Below are 24,382 nucleotides of genomic sequence, written 5' to 3'. Positions count from 1 at the left end.
CCTGGTATGTGTGCAGCTTTAAAGATAACATTGAGAGATAAACATTGCAGCATAAATTGACGCAACAAACGCAAAACTCTTAAATCTCTGGCTCTCTGTCTGTTCACCAATTCCACTACTGTCATATTGTCCACCTGGAAAACCACCGTCCTGTTGGCCAGTTCCCTTCCCCAGACCGCCAGTGCCACCAACAAAGGAAAGAACTCTAGGAAAGCAATGCTCCTCCCTTGTTGCAACCACTGCCGGGGCCATCTCTCCGCGCACCACCTCCCGTCCCAGTAGATGCCAAAACCAGACGCGCCTGCTGCATCTGAAAATATTTGAACTTGCCATACTGTGTCCGTATCTCCAAAAGACATTGGTACCCCATTAAACTTCTTCAGGAAAACCTCCCCTACCTTGATGTCCTCCCTCAGGGCCACGGAAACTCTTATCCTATGGTGAGGTAACCCTCTCGAAAACCCCATTCCAATTGTCTGGCCCTATTCTTGTCCGGGTACCCGTGCAGCCATGGCAACAAGGCTTCTAATCTAACTGGCGTAGGCCCCTTTTGGCGCAGGAGCACCTTGTGAGCCTCTTCCTCTTGTCGCCCTCCATTGCTCTGCTGGGCTGTTGAGGGAGAAACATTGTATGACTGGATGACGACCCCCACACTTGGAGCAGTCATGTTTGAACCTGCACTGAGCCCTTGAACAGAAACCCTTGTTGAAATTCCAACAAGCCCCTGTGGTACCCGCCTGCGTTTTTGTAGTATTTCCCGCCCCTCCCAAGGCGGGGCGCGCCTGAAAGGGCTTATATGTTACCGGCAACCCGCTCGCCGTATGGGTGGATGCCGCTGCCTGTGCTGATGCCATCCATTGCATCCATAGCTCCGGATCTACGTCCCCCCATGGTTTCTCGGGGTTGATGCTCACCCGTGCCCTAAACTCTTTGTCATAACTTAGCCATGCAAAACCCCCAAAGTGCATCTGAGCCTTTCTAATGATATCCATGTATTTGAAAAGCGCGATGGCCCGGTCTGGGTATTTTTCGCAGTATATACTGGCGAAAATCAAAAATGCGGACGTCCAATTGTCCATGGTAATGGGAACCCTAGGCCTGCATGCTAACTCCCACTCCTCCTCCTTGGAGCCTTCCTTGGCCTGTATGTCCCTATGTAATAGTTTGAAAACATCCACATATTCGTGTTTCCATATTCTTGCCTTGGTTTTTTCCGCAACATGTGACCCTAAAGGCATGGCCAAACCCATGTACGGAAGGCGCTTCTTGTGAGCTCCCCCTTCTTTATCCTCTGCGTTCTTGCCCTCCCCTGTGGGCGGGCTAACCGCCGTTGTGGTACTGATGGATGCCGTCTCTTTGTCCTTGTTCATGTTGCCCTTCTGTGCTACAACCTCCCCTGGATTGTCTAATACTGACCCATCTCCCACACCTATTGATTTGCTCGTGCGCGTCACCTTGTTAGTTACTCCCCCGTCACCCCAGACTGACCACCATCTCCCCTAACCTCCAATTGGTTCGTCCACATAACGCGGTGTACGCCGTGTCATTCCGCCGCGTGGCCTTGTTAGCCTTGCACTTGGCGGCCCTTCGGCCATGACGTCGTCCTGAAACAGAAAAGCAGAGGCAGGGGTTGCGCCGCACTTGTGCCCCCGCCCCCCCCCTTTCTTAACCCCGCTCACATCCTCATCACGCCATTCTCCATCTTCCCACTCTCCCTCTTCTTCGTCGTAGTCCAATTCCAACTCATCTTCCTCTTCCCCACCTCCTTTGCTTTCCATATACTCTTGAGATTTGGTTATCGGTGGTTCTGTCGTATTTTGCCCCACATGGCGTCCGCCAACCTGCTGATGTCCCCGTTCCCTCGGTGTAGAGAAGGCCGCAGTAGACCCCTCTATTGCTTCGTTCCAACGCGCTTGGGCCGTGTTGCGCCCCGTTGGTGCTCCCTTTTTCTTGCCAACCTCTGATGTTGACATTGTGCTGCCTTACCCCACATGGCCGCTTGAACCACTGGGGCTTCCCAAGCCAACCTGCCCTTCGGCCTCCTGAACTATACCTTCTCCTGCCTGCGGTATCCCCTTCATGTCCGTGACATCTCTGACCTTTTTGTTATCCTCGTGCCGCCTCCCCATCTCCTCCCTGTCCTTGCATAATTGTGCCCACCTGGCCTCTGTTTCCGCCACTGCCTTGCGCTGCTCGCGAATTCTGGCTTCCAGGTCCCATGTTTCTGTCTGGCCCCATGTTGCCTGGGAGGCGGGCCCGGGCAACCCCCCCGCCAAGGCCTCATCCCTGGCTTGGTGCTTAGGTAACTTTGCCTGGCGTGGAGCAGGTTTGGCCCGGCCCGCCCCTCCTCTAGTTCTCCCTGTGTATTTTCCTCTTTTTTTGAGTGGTGGCTCGTGACCCATGGGTAAGGTAATCCCGCTCCTGGGGCATGACAAATCCAATGGGGTCTGTATCCCACTGGGCCCCGGCATTGGCGGCTCGGTCCCGTCCCTTTGTTCCCCAAGGGCTAGCCCTGTCATGCCATCCCCCACTCTGTCTGTGGGCCCCCCGGTTGGCGGGCCTGCGCAGCCCGTTCCTGTGTCACCTGAGCCCGGGTCCTGTGTGCCCTGCGTCTCCCCTCCAAACATTAGTGGGCTAAATGTGTTAGGAGTCTCTGGCTTTACCTCTGTGGCCTGTTCCTGCCTCACTGGGACTTCATCTTTGTACCCCTCCAAATCTTGTGAGTCGCATGCTGCGATTGCCGCCGCTACTCCGCTTGATGTGGCCCGCGTAGGGCGTGTCATGCCCACCCAGGCCTGATCTAATACCCCTGGCCTAAGCAAGTCCGCCCTTCCGGCCTCGTCCAGAACCCGGAGCGCTGCCCTGACAGCCTCCGCATCGTGAATGTTAGCCATGCCCCTAACTACCCCACCCTATACCGTTCCTTATTTGAAGCCTGCAATTTTTTTTATTTTTTTTATTTTTTATATATATATTTATATATATATATTAGCGTGGGCCCTTGTTGCTGTGGGCCTTAAAACCTTACTTTGTGGCCCCCGCGCCCCTGTTTTCCCCTTGTGTCTAGCTCTCTTTCCTATACTCTTCTTGAGTTCCCAAATCGGTGCAGGCCCGCCCAGGCACTGCAGCTATGTGCGTTGGGCCTATCTTGCTTGTAGCTCGCCGGCAATCGCGTATCTGAGGTTAGGGGGGGGAACAACTCCCCAGCGCTGTTTGCCGCTTCGCGGCTCTTCCGTGAAAAAACTGCTCCGTCGCGCCGTAAACCACGGCACTTCAAACAGGCCTCCGAGTGCCTGTGTGATCCTCTTCCGCGCCCCGGGGCCGGGGAAACACCTCCGTGTCCCCAGAGCCTGCAGGGAGCACCCGGGAGGTGCGGCTGGGTCCGCGTATGCGTGTAAGCTTTTGCGGGCCGCCGCCCACTCTTCCTGCTGCCCGGCCCCTGCGGCACAATCTGCAAAGCGCTCGCCTCCTCCGCCCGGCTAGGCACAGCCGGATAATGTTACTACTGGCCTGCTCCCGTTGGGTACCAGGCCTCGTTGCTCCCCTCGCCTTCCAAAACTTCCTCCCTCTAATGGTCGGCCTGGAAAGAGGCCGACCCCACCCCTCTACCCCTTTTTAACCCATCCCTAACGCCCACCCCCACTTACCTGTCAGCCAATCCTGGCGCACCCGCGCCACTTCCTGTCGTCCCAAAAAGACCCGCGGAGAGACTAGAGCGAGTCTCTCTCTCCGAAGGCCCCCCCAATGGAAGTAATGCCGAGCTTAGCGGACATTTACAGCAGCGTTGGTTGCGGGTACCTGGCCTTTCTCTCTAAAATAACTTATAACTGGATCATTCAATATACGACAGAGAAACGTCAGAAGCAATACTCATTGTCAAAGCCAATAGGTCTGGATCTAATGTGCCAACTCTTGCACATATAGACATTCACAAATGCTGTTTTTATGTGTTGCATACAGAAAGGCTGTTTACCACAGTAAGGTCAGCCTTATTTAAAAACAAAGGATTGCTTTCTGTTTCAGAAGTATAATGGAGATAAAGATTTCAATGTGTGATAATTGAGTGTGTAAAGTAGTCCTTTGCGCATTCCAATAAATGCACTTCCTAGATCGCGGAACAATCAATCAATAGCCAATAGCATGAGTTAAAAGTGGAAAAATACTCCTTTGGATGCAGCCAAAGTCCTCTCTGTATACATTTTGAAGAACTGGTAGTGATGACGCACTGCCACCATAATGTATTTGCACTTATTATAATATGTAACCTATATAACCATAGCTTGCATTTTTTTTACACATGATTTATTCATTACGTATGCATGTTATTGCACATATTATTTTTCATGTTGTTTTGTGTTTAGATTTAGTAATCTGAATGACTCATATATTTTAATTAATTTTTGTTAGCATATGTGCAATTTGGCATTGCCTTGAGTAAACCTAGGTGCCTTACTTTATACTTGAAATAAACTTTGTCGTTCTGCTTGTTTTGCATAACACCCTTTCTGGTTCAGGCACCAGAGTCACTGTGTGCTCATTTAGACATGAGCTTTGTTAGTTGACGTTTTGAGGGTCATAGAATAGCAGTTAGTTTGGATGATGATTTCAGGATGATGGGAATCAGAGAAGGTGAATACTCCTTTGTGAGATAATGTGGTGGTCACAGTGAGAGAAGAAGTTGGCATTGTATTATCTGTGAGAAGGATGCTGACACCAAGTATGAAGAGAACACTGGATTTTGATTAGTTCTGTATAATTTGAACAGAAGTTATCTTTTAACTATGTGAAGCTTGTTAGTTAGTGAGATCACTTGCCCCTGTCCACATTTGCACTGCAGATTTTGCTAACACCTGCTGGTTCTGAATTTCCCTGATCTGCACACAACTTTAGCTTAGCTTTAGGGTGTTTCTTTTATGAACTGAGAATTTGCTTCAATTTGCATATGCCATTAATAACGATTAGCATTGCTACTTGACGTACTTGGATTAAATTAATGTATGCTGTATTCAGATGAATTTTGTTTTATGTCTAATTGCTTTGATTGAAGATTTTACCTTTACTAATGTGTTTATAAACCGTTATGGTTTGCAACTTAATCCTTTCTGTCATTACTATGAGGCAAAATCTGCTTCACTGCCATTGCAATGTTAATTTATTTGTTATTTGAGCCTCCATTCACTGTAAAGGTAATTTTTTGTGGACATAGAGTAGTTTGAGTTTGCACCAAGTTAGTGTGGTGCAAACACAATCCTTATCTAATCCGCTATCAATAGCAATAGCTCTTGCAACAGCTGTATGGTCAAGCCAGACCTAAAAAGTATGTATAGAAAGCTAAGTATTTAGAAACGTGTCCACTCTACATCCACCGTTTAAGATCATATTACATGAGTAAGATACGCAAACAGGAATACCCAAGTAGAGCCTTTATGCTGTTACATTGCTGATGTGGTCATTAGTGTAAACGAGCAGCAATAGATGTGATGGGAACTTTGAAGGTGCAATCCATTGATATCAAGGGCTGCCAAAGTCAGTTTTACGACAATATCTCTACCGTGCCTGGGATTTACAATGCTTTGCAAAATCAGAAACAAAAAATTACAGGTTGGCTAAAAACCTTCTGTTTAGTCTTCACTCTTTACAGTTAACAGGGAGGAGAATTTCCACAAAGTAGATCCCTTTTCAATTTCTTTCAAAGCCTCTATCCATATTTCTTAACTCCCACTCATTGCCAGAAGTACATAGAGCACATTTCACATTTAGGGGCTCATTATGAACCCTGGCACGGCGGTCTGAACCGCCATATAAAGATCACAGGGAGGGCTACCACAGGCTAGCGCCGACAGGCAGCCTGACGATGGAGGAAATCATTATCCGCAAGCAGCGCTGCCCTTCGGATAATGATCCCTTTTCCTCCAGCCTTTACCTGGCGGGTTCCCCCACCAGAAAAAGGCTGGCAGAAGGGGTGCTCCGGGGCCCTGGTGCAGTGCTCCGTCGCGCAGGTCACTGCCCGATTTACGGGCAGTGATCTGCACGACGGGTGCTGTTGCACCCGGCGCACATCAACATTAATAGAGCCGCTGTCAATGTTACAGCCCCTTTCCCTGCTGGGCCGGCAGGCGGAAACACTGTTTCCTCCCGCCAGCCCAGCAGGGAAAACATAATACAGCCGGCAAGGGGGGTCGTCGCGCTGGCGATCTTCTGTTGACCGCCAGTGCTGATCTCTGCAGTAAAATCATAATGAGGGCCTTAGTGTTAACGCCCAAGCTCATAATTATGTAAATATGGCATCTTGTTCATCAAGATATAGGCGGTCATTCTGACCGCGGCGGGCGGCAGTCGCCGCCCGCCATGCGGTTACCGCCGAATGACCGCCCCGCGGTCAAAAGACCGCGGCGGCCATTCCAACTTTCCCGCTGGGCCGGCAGGCGACCGCCAAAAGGCCGCCCGCCGGCCCACAGGAAAGCCCCTGCAACGAGGAAGCCGGCTCCGAATGGAGCCGGCGGAGTTGCAGGGGTGCGACGAGTGCAGTGGCAACCGTCGCGATTTTCACTGTCTGCAAAGCAGACAGTGAAAATCTGTATGTGGCCCTGTTAGGGGGCACCTGCACTGCCCATGCCAATGGCATGGGCAGTGCAGGGGCCCCCAGGGGCCCCACGACACCCGTTCCTGCTATCCTGGTTGGCTGGCGGGAAGGGGGTCGGAATCCCCATGGCGGCAACCGCCGGTTCCCCTTTTCTGACCGCGGCTTTACCGCAGCGGTCAGAATAGCCCAGGAAGCACCGCCAGCCTGTTGGCGGTGCTTCCGCTGCACCCCGCCCTGGCGGTCACAGACCCCCAGGGTCGGAATGAGGCCCATAATGCACGTCTAGAACTTGCAGGTTACTGGCCATACAACAAGAGTGTTTTAAAATGTATTGATGATGACCTCTCAGAAAAACACAGGCCAATCAGATGGCTTTATGTGGTTGCAGTACATTAAATATAAGCGGTCTTGATCATTGTTCATTCGAACCAATGCATATATGGTATAGATGTAATACAGATAGAAAGGTAATAATAAAAGAACATGTTTAGTGAATTATATAAAAACATTACATTAATTCATGCCTTTACTGAGCAGTAGATCGTCTCGACTCTAATTCAAATATTGTAACTGTGCAATTTAGCATTGACATTTTCCACATTAGATATATTTCACTGGTCCAAGTGTAGTTTTGCAGTAACATTTGTAATATTTAACAAATGCAAAAAGAACATTTTCTAAAATTGCAGAATGCAAATCTGTTCTATTGTGCCGGTGTGCGAGTCCAGATGTCGGTCCAGATTTGAGTGCAGTAATGCACCAAGGAAATCTGTGTAGTTTATAAATGGTGTTTATGTAATGTAGCCAAATTTCAAAATAAATATGAACTAAAATACACACAAAGTTAATCCTGCAGAATCCAAAGTACTAGATCTAATCATAAAATTAAAATCTGGTTTGAAAAGAGGCTGACTTGCTTTTGAAACCTTCCAACAATTCACAGGCTGTCATTTTTACTGATATTTTGGAAAACGTATTCTGGAAACAGAAAAAAACCCACGACAAACGTGCAAGACATCCTTCACAGATGCTGTTTTTGCATGCCCTGTCAGAGATCTCTTCACATGCCCCCTAGTCAAACAGCTGCCTGCTCCCACCAGGCCGTCAAGGACTGAAAGTTGCACGGTATGACTGAGCCAGGCAGCATATGTCTTTTCATTTTGGTGTATCATTTAATAACACCCCAAGTGCATGCTGGGGATTATGATGGGTAGCGATGGCATGTTAACCCATGCAAAGGCTTTTCATCCCCTGTGCTGTACACGGCAGCTCAATTGTGATAGCGGCTCAATTTGTTTCCCTTTGCTCAAAGTGAGGAGCATTTTTAAGTCATTAGGCAAATACAATAGGTCTAGATTTGTATTGTGATAAGTGTTCGTGTGTTGCATAGAAATACCTGTTGTGTGTATTGGTATATAGTTATTTGTATCAGAAACGGACCAGTGCAGGACGACGCAGGTGTCAATTGCATTGATGTAGTTTACCTGGTTAATATACAGATGGAGAGATTTGTACTTATACCCCTGATGAGAATTGCCAAACCCAGTGAGGCAACGCAGAAATGTCATGTATCTGCGGCAGACATTGGTGCATAGCCTGCAGACCACAAGATCTGATCTTTAATTGGCCAACCCAGCACTTCATCATTCCTGGTGCTTAGGTGGATTAAATTAGTATGGTGATCACATTTAGTACTGCAAAATACTATTTTACTTGTCTAGTGTGTGCTGTACAAAAGGCCAAAATGCATCATGATATCCATTCCAAAGAGAGAACCCCATTGGCTATTCTAATGCAGCCCACTGGGTCAGTGTGCCTGCTTTCGAGAGCTCTATTTTAACTATTATTCGCTAGACTTGGTGGAAACTGAGAAGTCCACCTTTCAGCATCGTCAAGTAGATCAAATAATTACCACTCCGCAGATAATATTCAGTGAGGGCAGTATCTCTGAAAAGCTATAGTGCTGGGTAAGAGTTCATCATGCACCTTATGTGCCTGGCTCTAAATCAGGGCTTTCACACAAAGGATTAGATGGGCCACCTCATCACTTGGATGGGGTGACATATTCTATATGATGCGGAAAAACACATGCTTCTATTTACTCGGTTTGATGCTGTGGAATGCAAGGTCATTCGAATGGAGCATCTGTGAAGACCATCAGCAGAGAGGTGTATCAGTTTGTGTCTTTTAATTAATATAGCAGAGGTATCCTAGACTTTAGTTATGCAGTATATCAGCGTGTTTCAGTTAATAATGTCATCATATCCTGGACTGTAGCCGCATTAAGGCTTCTGTGGGTAGCTGTCTTACGATGCAACAGAAAGAGGGCGCCAGATTGCAACAAATGACCTACATTGCTATTATTGCAAGTGGAGTAGATGCATGGCAAAATGTCATTTTGCATTGGACTCTGAAAATCTGTGCACCAGTGCTAAAACTATCTGCAAATTTACTTTGACTTACACACCATATTAACGTCTTTGTTGTTTTCTTACATTTATTTGATACAAACTGCAGTTTTATAAAAACGCAATATCAACTAAACTGCACACCTGAGCAACCATAATAAATATGTCTCTGTATCCTACAGGAAATCTATTCAGTTCATGATCCAGATGCTGTTTATTTTTAACTGAAACAGCTGAAAAACGTTATTTTTCACATTTTAACATATACTTTAAAATAAAAATGTTTAGAATCTAGCAATGAAACACCTCATAACTGTCCCTAATGGGTTTAATTGTGACCCAGACATGTACATTTATTGATAGATATTTTTAGATTTTTTTTTATCCTGTTCGTTTAAAATGACTAATACCCTGTAAAAACATAAACATGGGAAGTAAACATCTAGCTAATGTTTGTACGTTTTTGGCCTAAAAGGCGCTTGTTAACAAGGTACTAATTGAAACAATGATTTAAAAAAGTCATGTTAACATGGAAATAGTAATGTGACTTATACCAAACCACTTGCAATGCTGCTCCCAATTTGAGACGTTCATCTGAAGAAGGCACTCAAACCTAATGATTTTTAAACATTTCCAACCTTGATTTTTTCCATTAAAATTTGTGGCATAAACAGTCACTCTTTAAATGTTTTTTTCTGGAAATTTGAAAAGCAAAATTACAGTGAATCAAACATGATGAATGACTGCATACATTGAAAGAAATGCTAGAGTGAGTGTATCGTCACATTTACAAAATGTGTTCCCATATCTTATGTAAGTTGATTTGAGACTAGACTGCCATACATTTTACAGGAACTTTATTTTGCCCAAATTTAATGCATGTAGCTTTACATAGTGGAAAGTATTTGTCTTTGTTCATCAGTGGTAATCACCATTTGAGCTAATTTCTGATCGCACTTCTTCAATGTTGATCAGCCATCCTGGCCATCACCTCTCACTGAAGGCATCTTCCCAACTAACCATTTGATGATTTGATGATCGAGTGAGATCAGGAAGTCTGCAGTACTGAGAACTGAATGCAGCACATTTTTACCCATGAATTTGCTTGATACTAGCATTTCTTTGGTTTGTGTTTTAAGTCAGTCACAGCAGTAAAATGACTGTATCCATACCCCATTGGTTAGCTTCATATCTACTTTCTGTTACATTTAGCTAATACTTGTCTTCTTTGGCATAGTCTTTTGTTTATGATAACAACTCATGAAACATCACTCTCTCGGAAATATGTCAAACACGTGTCCTAGATATCTGGGTTGACAAAATGTCAGTGGAAGTGTACCTATTTGGTCCCAATAATAAGTAACATTGTTTGCGGCAGCACATGAGCACATGCACAGTATTCCACCTTTGAAAATAGAGCTGTAGCTCTTTTCCGTCAACAGTTCTTCCTCCCGCCATTCATGTGGATCATGTTGATGAGGGTAAGGAAGCGTGCCTGCTGCTCTGTGCCTGATCCTGAGTGCCATCCTGGTAAGTGGGAGCCAGTGTGAACCAGAGATTACAGGAGCTGTCTAAACAGATGTTGAAGAACATAGACACTATATGAATGTAACATTTACTAATGGAAATGACAACTACTTTTAGGGAAAAGTGTAATTTAGTCGCTAGTGAATGGTCCACAAGTTTGCCAGTAGGTTGATGGCTATAGCTTTGCCCCCTTAGTGGACGACTGTTCAGTCTATATAGAGATCCCTATCTGCCATGTGGGGATCTCTCTGCTGTGAAGGAAACTACTGCCACTGTAGTTTCCTACAGTCCCCCCTCTGAACTCACTCAGTAGCTCTCAGTCCAGGGCATCGCAGGGGCTGTTGGGGCCTATGTTAAGCAACTGTGCACTGAAGGTATGTCAAACTGGCTCCATATTTAAGGTGCCTGCTCAACAAACTACTTTGTATTGAGAAAATCAACTCCTAGAAGGTCATTTTTTTTTAATTAAAAAAATAAAATAAAAAATAGCCCCCACATGCAGGGAGTTTTCTCCTCCATGCATGGGCCATTCAACATTTACCCTGCCCATGTCCACTATGTTTCTCACAGTGGACACATACATGGAAAATGACCCACCAGGCATTTACAATGGCGGAGTCTCTGCTATATATGAATACTCAGGCATTCTACTAACTGTAAAAACAGAAGGGCAACTGCATGTTTAGTACTGCAGAGCATCGCCAACATACGTTGATGTTTCCACTTTTCCAAACTCCAAACGAGGCTGTAAGTGAGGTATTTTGGTGCAACATGCTCAATGCCTGTGTTGTCAAATAACAAATGAACACAAACAGTGAACCACCAGGAGACTGTTCACCATGTATGTGTGTTTTAAAGAATTTAAACATTCTTGCAGTAATTGTTTTTAAGTTTGTAAATTCAAATTGCTTAAATGCTCTCCTAAAATAAATCACAGTAGAAATTGTTAAATAATTGGCTGCCATAACACTGCCCAATGTCTGGTAGACTGGTGGTCCTAAGATGAACTCCTCTTCAGGAACCATTTTACCAAGCAGCGCATTCGGTCAAATTCTGAAGAAGAAAAAAAAAAAAAAAAAAAAAAACATATATATATATATATATATATATATATATATAAATATATATATATATATATACACATATATATATATATATATATATATATATATATATATATATATACATATATATATGCACACACAGAAGAGGCTCACACATGGCACTATCGCTGCATGCAAGCAGATTTATTTGAAAGCATTTTTTAATTATAAAGACTTCTAAATCTTAGGGCTAGCAATTATAAGTTTAGTAAGGCTTATTTACACAGTATTGTGCACAAATAGATATGCCACTATGTTTATTTGCAGGAACATTTCTAGCTTAATTCTTTTTGGACTTGATGTTTCCAACAGGTCGCTTGCAAGTACAGTAGATGGGAGTTGAATGAACTGAATCAAAACAATGAGTAGGTTCCCACTGATATTGCAGGCACTCGTTGCAAATATCAGCAGAAAGACTTACTGTGCTGGTATGACAGAGTAAGCCTTTCTCTTGAGTGCGAATACTGTATGTCTCTCTATTATGTAGCATTTAGTCTTGTCAGTCTCCAAACCTGTGCATAGACCGTGTATGCCATTCAGCATAGTCATCGTTCCAATATTTAAATGTGCAGAGTAATGCTTTTTCTGCAGTGTGATATAGTTTCTGCTTTGAATTGTTTACTCTGCCTTCAATAATTTAATTTCAATTCAAATACTTTAAAGCTCCCATTTCGAAGATTTTAACTATCATAATAAAATTCATCAGTTGCAGTTTTAAGTCCAGTTCTTGCCTCTTCACAATTGTACATGTCAAGCAAAGAGCACCTTCTTGCGTTTTGTGAGAAATATTCGGTCTAGCAGAAGAAGTGCTTAATATTACAAGGACCATTACTGTTTGCAAAAATGCCATGCTGAGTCTGATGCTGTAATAATTATGTAACGAATGCTCTAAGCACAGTTCGCATGTTCTTCTGTCTATTCCATTTCCTCCTCATGTTTGCATTTTTTTATTTTGCTAAATTTAACATCCGTGCCTCACCGTCCACAGCGGCCACTTCTAATGATAGAAACAAATGCCTTTGCACGTCTGCTGAGATTGCTCATTTCACGTTCACAGCCTGGATCAGTGTCCACACGTTCTTTCTGTTGCCATTACAAAGGCATGCTGCTTTTTTGTTTTGTCATGAAAATACTGAAGTTTGATTCTCTTTTCTTTGCATGTGGGCACTTGCATAGATACCGGAAGTAGGGTTGGGTGGGTGCTGCAGCTTCCCCAGAAATAACCACATTGCAGTTCAGAAGGTGAATGAGAAATAAAGAAGCATTTACATTTTATTTTTAGCTTTCTCGTTTGCTGGGACTTCCAAGGAAGCGGTCAAATATCAGGCTATGTCAAAAGACAGGTGGCTTCTTATTATTTTAACATGGGCACTTGTGCTTTCTTTTCTTTTTCTGACAGCAAAGTGAGAACATTTCTTAAAGTGAACTACAGAGCAATTTTGATAGGATACAGGGAAGTGAAAGGCTGTAGGATATTACATTTTTCACACACAGCAAAGTGTAAACACCCATAAACGACCTGTACACATATTTGAGAATATGTCAGCAATAAGGAAAGCACAAACGAAGCACATTTTTTGTAAAGTTGAAGAGTGTTGGAAACAAAGGTTTCATTCGCATCAAACAAATGAAGATATGACTTGGTGTTGTACAAGTGATAAATATTTGCTGAAGCCCAAAATCCACAAACATTATAGTTTAAACATTAAATATATATATATATATATTCACTTAAAAAACAAAGGTTATAGTTAGGCTCACATTTTAAACATACAAAATCATAGAAATTCACCTGTTACAATTAGAGTTACCTCAAGCAGCTATAGCTCATGCCTTAAGGTAACTATAACATGCGCCTCCGCCATGGTTTTTTTAAGGGAATTCTATTGTTTTTTAAAAAAAAAAATCTATTTCCTAACAATAACAACCCTGTAACCTTTGTTTTTTTCAGTGATTTTCTATGTTTTTTTAAGGTAAAGTAATTTTCATTACTATACGTTAGTTCAATCTCTGCCTGCGGCCAGGCAGTGTGGCCATCACCCTATAAGCACCCAACCTGCATGGCCTTTGGCAGTAGGAGTTGGCTGCAGGTCCGCGTGCCCCCCACGTCCTGCGGCCAGCCCCTGCGGCCAAACCCCCTAACCACTCAACCCCACTTTGCACGTGGTCTTTGGCCATGCACAGCAGGAGTTGGCCTCAGGTCTGTGTGGCAGCCCTCCCTCAGCTGATTTCAGCCCCAGAGGCCTCATCCCCTGGGTCCTGACCTTCTAAATTTCATTGGGAGGGGGTAGGATGGGGGCCTTGCAGTCCCCCTCCCATGGCAGATTTGTGCCCTGGGCCCCCCATCCCTCAGGGCCCGGCTTTAATATATATGGCTTTAATATATATATATTTTTTAGGAGGGGGGCCACGTAGCCTCCCTCCCCAGGCCGATCTCGGCCCCGGGAACTCTATTCCCCCTGAGTCCAGCCTAAACATTTTATTTGTTTGTGGCAAGGGGGGGTTGCGTAGCCCCCCCCTCCCCAGGGTAATCTCACCCCAGGGACCCCATCCTCTGGTGCCCAGCCATAGCACTTAGGTGCCCCGTAGGGAATCCAGTCAAAATGGTTGGGGACCACGGGGGAGCCTGATGCCCCTGCTGGCTCCCCTCCTCCTGCCGGAGCCACCATTGCTGTCACAAAGAGGCAGCTTCTTAAGATTCATCTCCCTCTCTGTGAGTGCAATTGTTTCCTCTGTTTCACTGCCTGCATCTCTGTAGGCGTGGAAACAGAGGAAACCTCTTTCCCAGCAAGTGAGAGCTGTTTGACAGCTGTTTGACAGCTCTCACTTGCTGTAACTGGACTGTTTGCTCTGACTTGGCAGGAGCTGTCAAAGCCTCCACCAAGTTAGAGCCAACAGCTGTGTCCCATGGGTGGGCACCCCTCGGCATACTAGGAGCCGGTCCCCTGGGCCATCAATGGCTCCTCGAGAGAGGCCACGTGGCCCCATCTAACTTAAACAGCCCGGGGGCTGTGACAGACCCCTTTCATTCTTTAAATCCAGCCCTGGGAAGGTCGTGGGGCTGTGGGAAGGAGCGCATGGCCCCCCTGCACTTATAATTTGTTTGGCGGTGGCGGTCCCCCAGGCTGAAGCCGAGTCCCAATCAGAGCTCTGCATTTCCCTGCACAAGCTCATCAATATTTGCAAGGTCATCGCAGCCTCAGATATACAAATTTGGATTTCCTCAAATTTCTCAACTACTACTGAGCGAGGTTACAGCAAATAACAAACGCACAATCTGCATAACAAAATCTATCTTTCTAACAAATTTGTTGTAATTGCGTCCAGCGATTCGGGCTGTAGTTGTGTTCAAAACTCCTATGGGAATTAACATGGGAAAAACACTTTTTTTGACCCCCGCTTTTTCTAGGCTCCTGCTTGACAGATCACCCTGAAACTTTCCATGTGCAACAAGAATCACCAGCACACTTTTTTTGGGGAACATTTTGTGACGATTTGTCAAATGATGCCAAAGATATAGGCAAGTCAAAAAACGCTTTTCCTATGAAAATATGGTCCTAACTATGACTACCTAGTGGCGACCACCAGAAGGTAATATATATACATAAATATATTACTTTTACAAGTACAGCTGGATGCCTGAGCAAATTTAGTGGCAATTTCAATGGAAAATGACAGTGCACTACCACACTATTCTTTAGTTAAATATTTCCGAAATTGTACTCCGAAATGCACTATCACCACATGCCAGACCCCTACCACTCTCCTACTGAATGAGTGTGATCCATTTGCTACACTTGTTCATTATGTGACGCCTCGATATTTCACAATCCCAATATCTCCAGTGATGCAACATTGATGGCAGCACCCCCACTTCGAAAATTATACCAGCACTGCTAGGCACTTGTGAAAGTAAGTGCGACGCCTAATCATTTTTTAGATTTATATAGCATCTCATTCTTAGTGTTGAGAAATAAAGTCATCAAAGAGAGGAGGAGTTGACTGATGCCCCTGGGAAGTGTGCTGTTCAGATGTAAGCATTGATTATGACATTAGCAACATTGAAAATGGACTTTTGCACAAATCATTTTGTCATGCCTACTAATTCTGTTGACTGCCTTTACTTCATGTTAAGTTAGTAAGTACTATATGAACATACAATAATTATGGTGGTGGTTGCTTTACCGATGAGCGTTCCATTTGTCTATTGTGCTTTTGAGTATCAAATGGCTTTTTAGAAAGGGAGTTAACTTACCTTTCAGAGGGAGATTTATTATCACATTACTTCCTTAGTTGCATGTTGTGAAAAACATTCAGAAAGTGCACAACCCTCCCATTTCCATGTAGGTTTTTGCTTTGCATTCTAAACGTTTAATGTTGTTTTACCCATTATAAAATAAAGATAACATGTCCCAGAGTGTAAATTAAGAATGTAGATTAAATGAGGCACTAGACCTTGAATACAGTGCAGCTCTGCATTCTTTCTTTTTTGCATCAGTAATATCAGTACATGTCTTTTAGAGATTAATGTAACCTGGGGCCATGTTGAAAAAAGTGCCCCGGAGGCATAGGGGGCCGGTATGCCCCCCTTCTGCACCTCTGTGGCACTTTGGTATTACAGAAGCAGCCGCAGATTAAAGTTTGTGTCTGCTCTACACATGCAGAAGTGTGATCTCAAGGGGACATGCTCTCATTTGCATGGGCGTAGCTCATTGCAAATGAGGAAACATTGTCCACTGTGCATTTCTGTCATTGGGCAGAGGCAAAAACCTGTCACAGGCATACTAACTGTTTGCCACAAAGTGGTGCCACTCAGTTTGCCCCCAAGGATACTCAATGAAAGGGGTCCCAAACATTTCCATACAGGTGCATGCAGACTCTCCTCACCCCTTCTTCCAGTGCAATTTCTGTCCAGTTTTCATTGGCAGGCCGGATGCCACTTGCAGAGTGAAAGGCAGAGGGCTTGTTTTCAGCAGCCAGTATGTCATTCACTAGTGTTTTGCACCCATGGCAGGCTCGAGTTCACGTCTGAGCGGGGGGCAGCATTATCATTGTGATAGAGCGCACTGGTCTAGTCTGCATCTGGCGCGTCCTGTTGAAGGTAGGCAGTGGCACAAATCACAGCAGTGCGCCCTGTCTAAGATATGGACCCAGGACCACTTGTCCTTGAGTCGGAAAAAAATTAAACCGCTTACTGCAAAAATAAAGTAAGCCTACACTGGCCTATCAAGTACCAAGTTATCGTTGTTGAATAAGGACCCTCCTAGTTCTTCTTTTCTGAATGCCTCATTGAAATATGCATAATATGTTAGATAAAACACCACCGTTAAAATGAAAGGACGAAACATTGATAAATATCTATTAAATGGTTTATTTTTTGAAATCTGACAATTTGGCAAAACCTGTGGCAAACTGAAACTATCACAGAGGAAATCCAGCTCTCTGACGTGGCCACTGTCTAATCATTAGCTACATATAAAAACATCTTTTTCAAGTGATGCAAAGATCTATTGGATTAATCACACAAAATAATTGTGACATACTGTTTGACTGCTGTATAAAACACTCTTTTCTGCTACATGTGTAACATAGCTAAGAATCATACTTGTATGGTGAATAAACATACAGGTAGGATATTATTCCATATTCCTAGCTCAGATACCAAGGGGTTACCCAGTCCAAAAACGTAGAGTCATGTTCTTCATATCCTGCAGAAATGCAGTTTCTGCTTTATATATTAAGTCATTTAAGATTTTTAAAATATCTGTATGTCAAGTCTCCCACATAAGTATCCGGTTGTTTAAATATTTTCCTTTTTTTGTTACTATGTTAGGAATCATATTTTTTATGTTATAACAAGTAATTTTAAGTGAAAGCATTATTTAAGACAAGTTATCCTGCAAATACATCTTTTTTTTAAACTCTTGAATATTTTACTATGCTTTTCCTATGCTCGGTTTGGAAACCTGTCTGTGTCTCATCAATTTTCTCAGTGGCTTAGAGGGTCATTACAAGTGTGGCAGTCTATGGACTGCCACACTCACTGTGGCGATCTGGGCCTATGCGGCGGTCCGACCCTCACATTAAAATCCTGGCAGTCTCACTGCTAGGAAACTGCCAGCTCTGCCAGGATTTTGGATCCCAGCGGTCTGGAGGAAGCAGAGATCCTAATCCTCCAGGGCAGCGCTGTATATGACCTCATTCTCCACAAGCCTATTCATGGCGGCAATACCGCCATGAAAAGGCTGGCGGAGAACAGGTGCAGGTGGCCAAAGGGAGGCTCTGCACTGCTCATGCACTTTGACATTGTTTATCAAGCCTCTCACATAAATATCTTGTTGTAATAAGAGCTTCTTTTGTTTTTGAAAATATTATAAAAATAATTTTTATTTTGTAGTAAGCAATGTTTGCTCTTTTAAGTGAAAACGTTATTTAAAACAGTTCATCCTACAATTATATCTGTTTTAGAATTCTGAAATATTTTACTTTGCTTTTCCTAGCCTCTGTTGGAAACCAGTCTTAAATAATGTGCATCATTTTATAAACTAGTTTTTTCTTTTAGTCATCTACATTTTAACTAACAATCTTATTTTTTGAAAGTCTCCTACATAATGTGTAGAACAACTTACAAGATTGGTCTTGTTTGCTATAACTTACATTTTAACAAACAGTGTCAACATTTCTAAAACATAATAGCCATGAACATAATAATGCTTAGCAAACCATCTTAACATAAACCTCCAAACTTAATTTTATATTATGTAAAAAATGAACTTATTTGAAGCTATGAATAACATTTGCATCTCTGTAACAAACAAGCTCTTTTATGAACTCAAAAATAACTTTTATACCTTTTAACGAAAGTGAAAGATTTTGACAGTTATGTATTATCACTTAGCAGGCAAATAGCTATTTATAACCTGATAAATAATTGTTGTAAGTCATAAAACATGCAACGCTATTAACTAGCTATTAACTAATGTTGTTATGTTTGCTAAAATATTCCAACTACTCTAAAACACCAAAGAACCAAAAGACCATTTAAAATAATTAAACAATAAATCACTTTATTTCAAATGGTTAAAAATGTTATAAATCATAATTCCCTGTGAAAATGAAGTCCAGTTCTTTAATTAGAAAAATCCCTCTGCTGGAGTTGTATTTTAAGCTGTGAGACTATGACTGCTGCTTTTAACTACATATTTTGTTCACTTCTTTCCACAATTTTCAAGGTATAACATGTTTATAATTGTGACAGCAGAGAATATTGAGGTTACTATGAGTTACCAAAGGTAACTTTGTCTTGATGTATAATTATTTTTTCAGACGAATTTTGATCACTTGGCCTCTGCTTACGGTTCTCAATTGAAGGAACGATCTGTTCTTCATGACCATTTGATAAGTCCTTGTACAAGATGCATGTTCTGTGAAAAAGATGTTCATTCATTTTCTTTTACAGAATGGACCATTAATTTGTGTAGATTTATTCCCATTATTAGGGGCAGTCCATGTATTTAAAAGGATGTTTTATAAATGTATTGTTTTTGATGTGCATATAGCATTAAAATAAAAGTTGATATAACATTTAAATGATTTAAATGTGCACTTTCTAATGATACTCTCTCAATATAACATTTTGCTTGTGCTTGGCTTTATAATGTTGAAAACTAACTTGATTTGTTCTTCTTCATAGAGCCAGGCAGAAGCACACTACAAAGGCAGCAAGCACGCCAAGAAGCTCAAATCGCTTGAGACAACGAAAAGCAAACAAAAGACGGTGTCTTCTAAGGAGAGCACAAAGACTGTTCCAAATTACTCACCTCCAATCACAGTCAACAGCAAACCAGGTTAGCAAACATTTATGCTCTTTTTCGCTTTAATTTTTTGGGACTCTTTTGAGAAGAGTTTTCTTAAATTATTCTATAATGGTAATGTTCTTTGGAAAAAGATCAGCAATGCTTCTATGTTGATGATGGAAGCATTTAAAAACACTGTGTCTTATTTGATCATAAAATATGATATGCTGCCAAAAAGGTGGGAGTATGTGAAAATTGCCACACATTGTAAACTGTCTATGACCTTAGAAGGTGTCTCATGTCAGGAATTGGTACAGCAAATTTGGTATACCAACAACAATAGAGGGGCCAAGATGTCACCGGAAATGTGGGCAGCATTTTCCAGCAACTCTTTAAAGACTCAGGAAATAATCAAGGTGATAATGTTTTAAGCTTTATTAGTCCTATTCCCTCTGGATGTTGATTTGGTCTGCAAACTCCTTGTAAACATTATCATTGAAAAGTCCAAACATGCTTGAAATGTGTGAACACCTTGTTTAAAGTGAAGGACATCACCAAGTCCATAAATAATTTCTCGAACTGAAAGACACAAAACTGGAGCATGGTGCTTCAAGGTAACATATGACAGGCTGGGTGTCATTTCTTCCACATGATCTTTGCTGCAAATCACATTTTGGTGATACAATCTGTGTCCTTCTGTACATGAGAAAAGTCCTTAATGTGGTTAAATCCTACACACGACGTACACTTTTGAATATTCCTCTAAAAAATCATCATAGATAATATTATGTTGGAAGTTATTCATTACCCAAAATGGATACAACTTATAACTCATAGTAGAAAGCCAAGGCCAACCAAACTGGCTAATATGTGTGTTCAGTTATTAGAAACGGGGTTCCTAACTGTACCGAAAATGTTCTGCTTGTGCCTAAGTTGTGTGTTCATAAATGTCTTTGTCATAGGTGGCTTCCATTCAATGCTTGCGTTCTTTGTTGAACGCAAACCCATCTCGAGGTATTAAGAGTAAAATCAAGAGGTTTGGCTTGAGAGTAATAGAGGAGCAAATTCATATATTTTTTGATAGGCGAGGGAAAATGTGGCAGCGAAGGAATCTAACGAAAGAAAACAAGGACTACTGTGATGGAATAGCCATTTGATTTTGACAATTAGAAAGCAACCATGTCTTCAAATCATTTCCTTGTTTGAAAGGCACCTCAATGATAAAATTGCTGCAAATCAGGTAAGAGTCTTGAGGCAAAGTTTGTCCGTTTTTTTAATCATGGCAAGTAAACTTATACATTGAAACGTAACTGGTATACGTTTACACGGTCATAAATATAATGCACAAGTGCACTTGCACTAGCTACCTTTTTTTGTTTCTTTACATGGAAAATATGTTCTTTTTTAAGAAACCACTCCTCTTGACCCCCAATTTCAGGGATGTTTCTTCCCCATTCCCACTCAGAATAGTGACTTACTCCCACCATTGAGAAGCACAAATGTTGAACCATTTCCAGGACAGCAATCTGTCTGCCAAATGTTTGTGATTACCCACAAATTCATATGTTTGTGGGTGTTCAACTAGTTAGGCAGGCATCCAAGTTCTAAAACTCCTGCAGTTCATCATTGTGTGCATACTGATGTAAATATATTTGTAAGCAAATCCTTTTGTGAGTTTAAATTCACGTTGGCACTTAGATAACCAACTATTTTGTGAATCAGGTCCATGGTTCTTAGCTTACACGTGGCATAGGTGGCAATGCCCCTTTAGAATTTACTCCTAGAACAAACTAAGCTTGTGCCAGCCCTACCAAAGAACAAATAATGGCCTGCATCTCAAAACAGTTTTTGAATCCGCACCCTGAGGTTTGCCGTCACACAAATAGTGCTTAATTTGGGCCTGTAGTTGCAGAGCACCAGCACTATTTTTGGGGACCAGGACTTTTTTCATCATCAACGGCTGACCCAGATCAAGAGAAAGGCAGAAAGGGGTGAAGAAGGTGAGAGAAACAATAGGAAACAGTGAAAAGAAGAGAAAGAAGGCATAGAAAAAGAGGCATAGAAAGAGTGAGTTAAAATAACTGTAAGATAGTATGATGAAGACTCAGCGGTGGCTGTCGCATAACTCAAGGGGAGGGGCAGGGACGTAGACGAGGTAAAAACAATTTTTAAAAAAGCACTTACCTTGCCTTCATCCCTGCCGCCTCCTGCTGCTTCACGCTCCTCTTCTTCCATTGTCACAGGATTCACTACTGAGACACAAGCACAGGCTCTCCAGCAATCCTGAAGCTGTTTTCATGCAAAACCTTGCATGAAAGCAGTGCCAGAATTGGTCTGAGTGGCAGTGGCTGCCACTCAGACACAGCCCTGGGGTCTGTGCAGTTTCTCCAGCCTGGCTGTCAAACACAGCCAGGCTGGAGAAACCTAAATGCGCATGTGTGTTTGGCCGGCCTCAGGCAGCTGGCCAAAAACACATGCGCACTTACGTGAATTCTCCCCTCCTCCCATCTCCCACCTCCTGTGGCCCAGCTCCAACCCTCCCTGCACTGCTGGATGTGCCAGAAGCAGAAAAATAAAATGATAGAAAACTATCATTTTATATTTCTGCTTCTGGCGCAGCCAGTGGTGCGACGCTCCTTCGCCATAGCGAAGGAGTCGCCCCTGGGTAGACTTAAGACCCAATATTTAGGAGCGCAGATTATAAACTTATTTGGAAAACTATGGGCCTCTGCACCTGTGTTTCAAATTGTGCGGTGCGCTCATTGATGACAATTTACTGTGAAGCAAAAATGGTCTCGAGTACTGATTAAAAGGTTTGTCAGTGTCTGTTCAGAGTAATTTCAGCATGCCTAATTCTGTGTACAGTAGTATAGAATGCTAATGCTATCACATTTGTGCTTTTGTGTATGTTTTTTTGTCCAGATGGAAAGTATTTTCCCCTGGAACTCCTCCAAAATTGAGGGTGTTCCCTCCCAGTCTTACCTTTTAAATGGATGTACTCCCACCTCTGATGAGACTAAATCTCCGTCTATTCTGGATGAAAATGGGTTACGGAGATATTTGTGGATATCCATGAAGTCTTGAGGGAAATCCCAAGCTTTCTGGGCAATACTTGCACTCCCTGCCCAGCAGTAGGGTTTACCTATGCATAATATTACACAATTGTAAAGTAATATTACACATTGATAAACTAATTTACTAGTGAATATTCACCATCTGAAAAAATCAAGCCATTTGCGCATGCATTTTAGACTTACCCACACAAATAGCTTTGTGAATCAGGCCCAGTGTTTCCAGAGAGAGAGATGAGTTATAATATTATATTTAAACAGGCGCTGATTGAGGCTGAACAAAACTTTGAATTATTAATTGTATTCTATGCTCACAAATGTCAATAAGCACTGGTAAAATCAGCAAGTCTGTGTTCAATGTGCTAACACTTGTATTGCAAGCACATTGAATCCAGCAAATTTAAGAAACTATGAGCTATCTATATTGAAGGTTCGTATGCAAAATCTTGTTTTTATATCCATCTCAACTGAAGGGTTGATGACAGGAAACTTTCTTTGCAGGCTTTCGTATTTTTCTGTGACATAGAAAGAAAGAAGGGGCTCTGATGAAGGCCACATTGCCCCCGATCTTCATTTAACATAGAAACAAAACTGGCCTTTATTGCAGGCAAGGGGGCGCGGACAGCCTTTTATTTCTAGGAAACTAAAAAAAGAAAAAATACCTAGGGATGAAAGCACTACTAAGAAGTAGTTAGAAGAGGAGTACAGAAGTGGTGAAAATTGAGCACACAAAGATTACGGGGAGGGGACCGATGGAGGGTGAGTGTTAGAGGTACGATGACCACACAGAATGTGTTAAAGATGGTGGGAGGGTTGGAAGGCATGATAATTGGCAGCAGGTAGGAGGACAAGGAGGACACAGGCAAAAGAGGAAGGCGTGTGTGAGAGAGGAACAAGAGATGGAAACGTGTAGCACACAGGGGCAAGGAACAGCAGTAAAGGCCTAATATTGTAAAGTATTTCCTCTTCCAATTCAATGAAAGCACTTTATTACAGCCACATCTATACACTCCAGCAGTCAAAAGCTTCAGTTGAGATGAAATTGAGGAAAAAACTTGCCTGGGCTGAGCTGTGTGATTGACAAATTCTGAAGTCGATGTCTGAAAGAGACTCAATAAAATAAAAAATAAAAACAATTGTTTAAGGGACCAGGTGCAAGGTCCAATATAAGCATATTTTTAGTAAATTGTCTGTTTAAGAACTGTACTGTCAACCTAGACCTAAAAGGGGGCAGTATGTATTGATACTAGTGTAGCGCAAACCTAGGTGGGCAGCAACCGATAACTGTACTTCAGTGAAGTGTTGGGTTGTGAGACAGTGTGAGATTATGTTAATCAAAAGATGCTTTGCACGATTACATTTAACATATTTGCAAAGATTTAGGCATAGGAAGGTTCAGTGATATATTTTTCAAGTTCAAATCCTGGGAATTGAATCCAGGTCTCCTTGTTCCATTGGAACCAACTTGTACAACATTTGTGGTTGCTTATGTTACAATACCATTAAAAGAGCTCTACCTACTAGAGGAAAGTAATCAAAAGAAGTGTTTTATTTGAAGATGCACATGTTACCGCACATACGACAATAACAAACATTGACCACTTCACACAATGTATACTTGGAACCGTCTCTTCTTGATCATGAATGTTAAATTTCACAAACTTGTTATTGCTAAATCTGGTGATTTTTTAACAATTCCTCATGCCAATTAAACAAGTTAGCAAGTCTAAACCCGTACATATTCTAAGTTTAGTAACAGATGGTGCTGATTCCTAGAAACTGAGTCATGGCCGCTTCTACAGACCCTCTGCTTCTCACTTTATATCTTTATCACATCCATTTGTGTGAACTTCCGTAAAACTAAAAATAGTAATAAAGTTCCATATTAACTAAA

At 42.6% G+C, this 24,382-nt stretch overlaps 1 protein-coding gene across 5 annotated transcripts in view; it reads left to right on the top strand.

Moving 5' to 3' along the window:
• Positions 1–24,382, top strand: part of ZNF385B (zinc finger protein 385B) — a 1,043,801-nt gene that overhangs the window by 952,863 nt on the left and 66,556 nt on the right. For all 5 annotated transcript variants that reach the window (XM_069225443.1, XM_069225442.1, XM_069225444.1 and 2 more), the window contains one exon: positions 19,315–19,468. In XM_069225443.1, coding sequence (XP_069081544.1) covers positions 19,315–19,468 — 154 coding nt within the window. The remainder of the gene's footprint in view (positions 1–19,314; positions 19,469–24,382) is intronic.

Source organism: Pleurodeles waltl, chromosome 3_1, assembly GCF_031143425.1.
Source record: "Pleurodeles waltl isolate 20211129_DDA chromosome 3_1, aPleWal1.hap1.20221129, whole genome shotgun sequence".
NCBI classification, from domain to species: domain Eukaryota; kingdom Metazoa; phylum Chordata; class Amphibia; order Caudata; family Salamandridae; genus Pleurodeles; species Pleurodeles waltl.
Note: the sequence above shows the minus strand (reverse complement) of the source record. Positions and strands in the feature narration are given on the sequence as shown.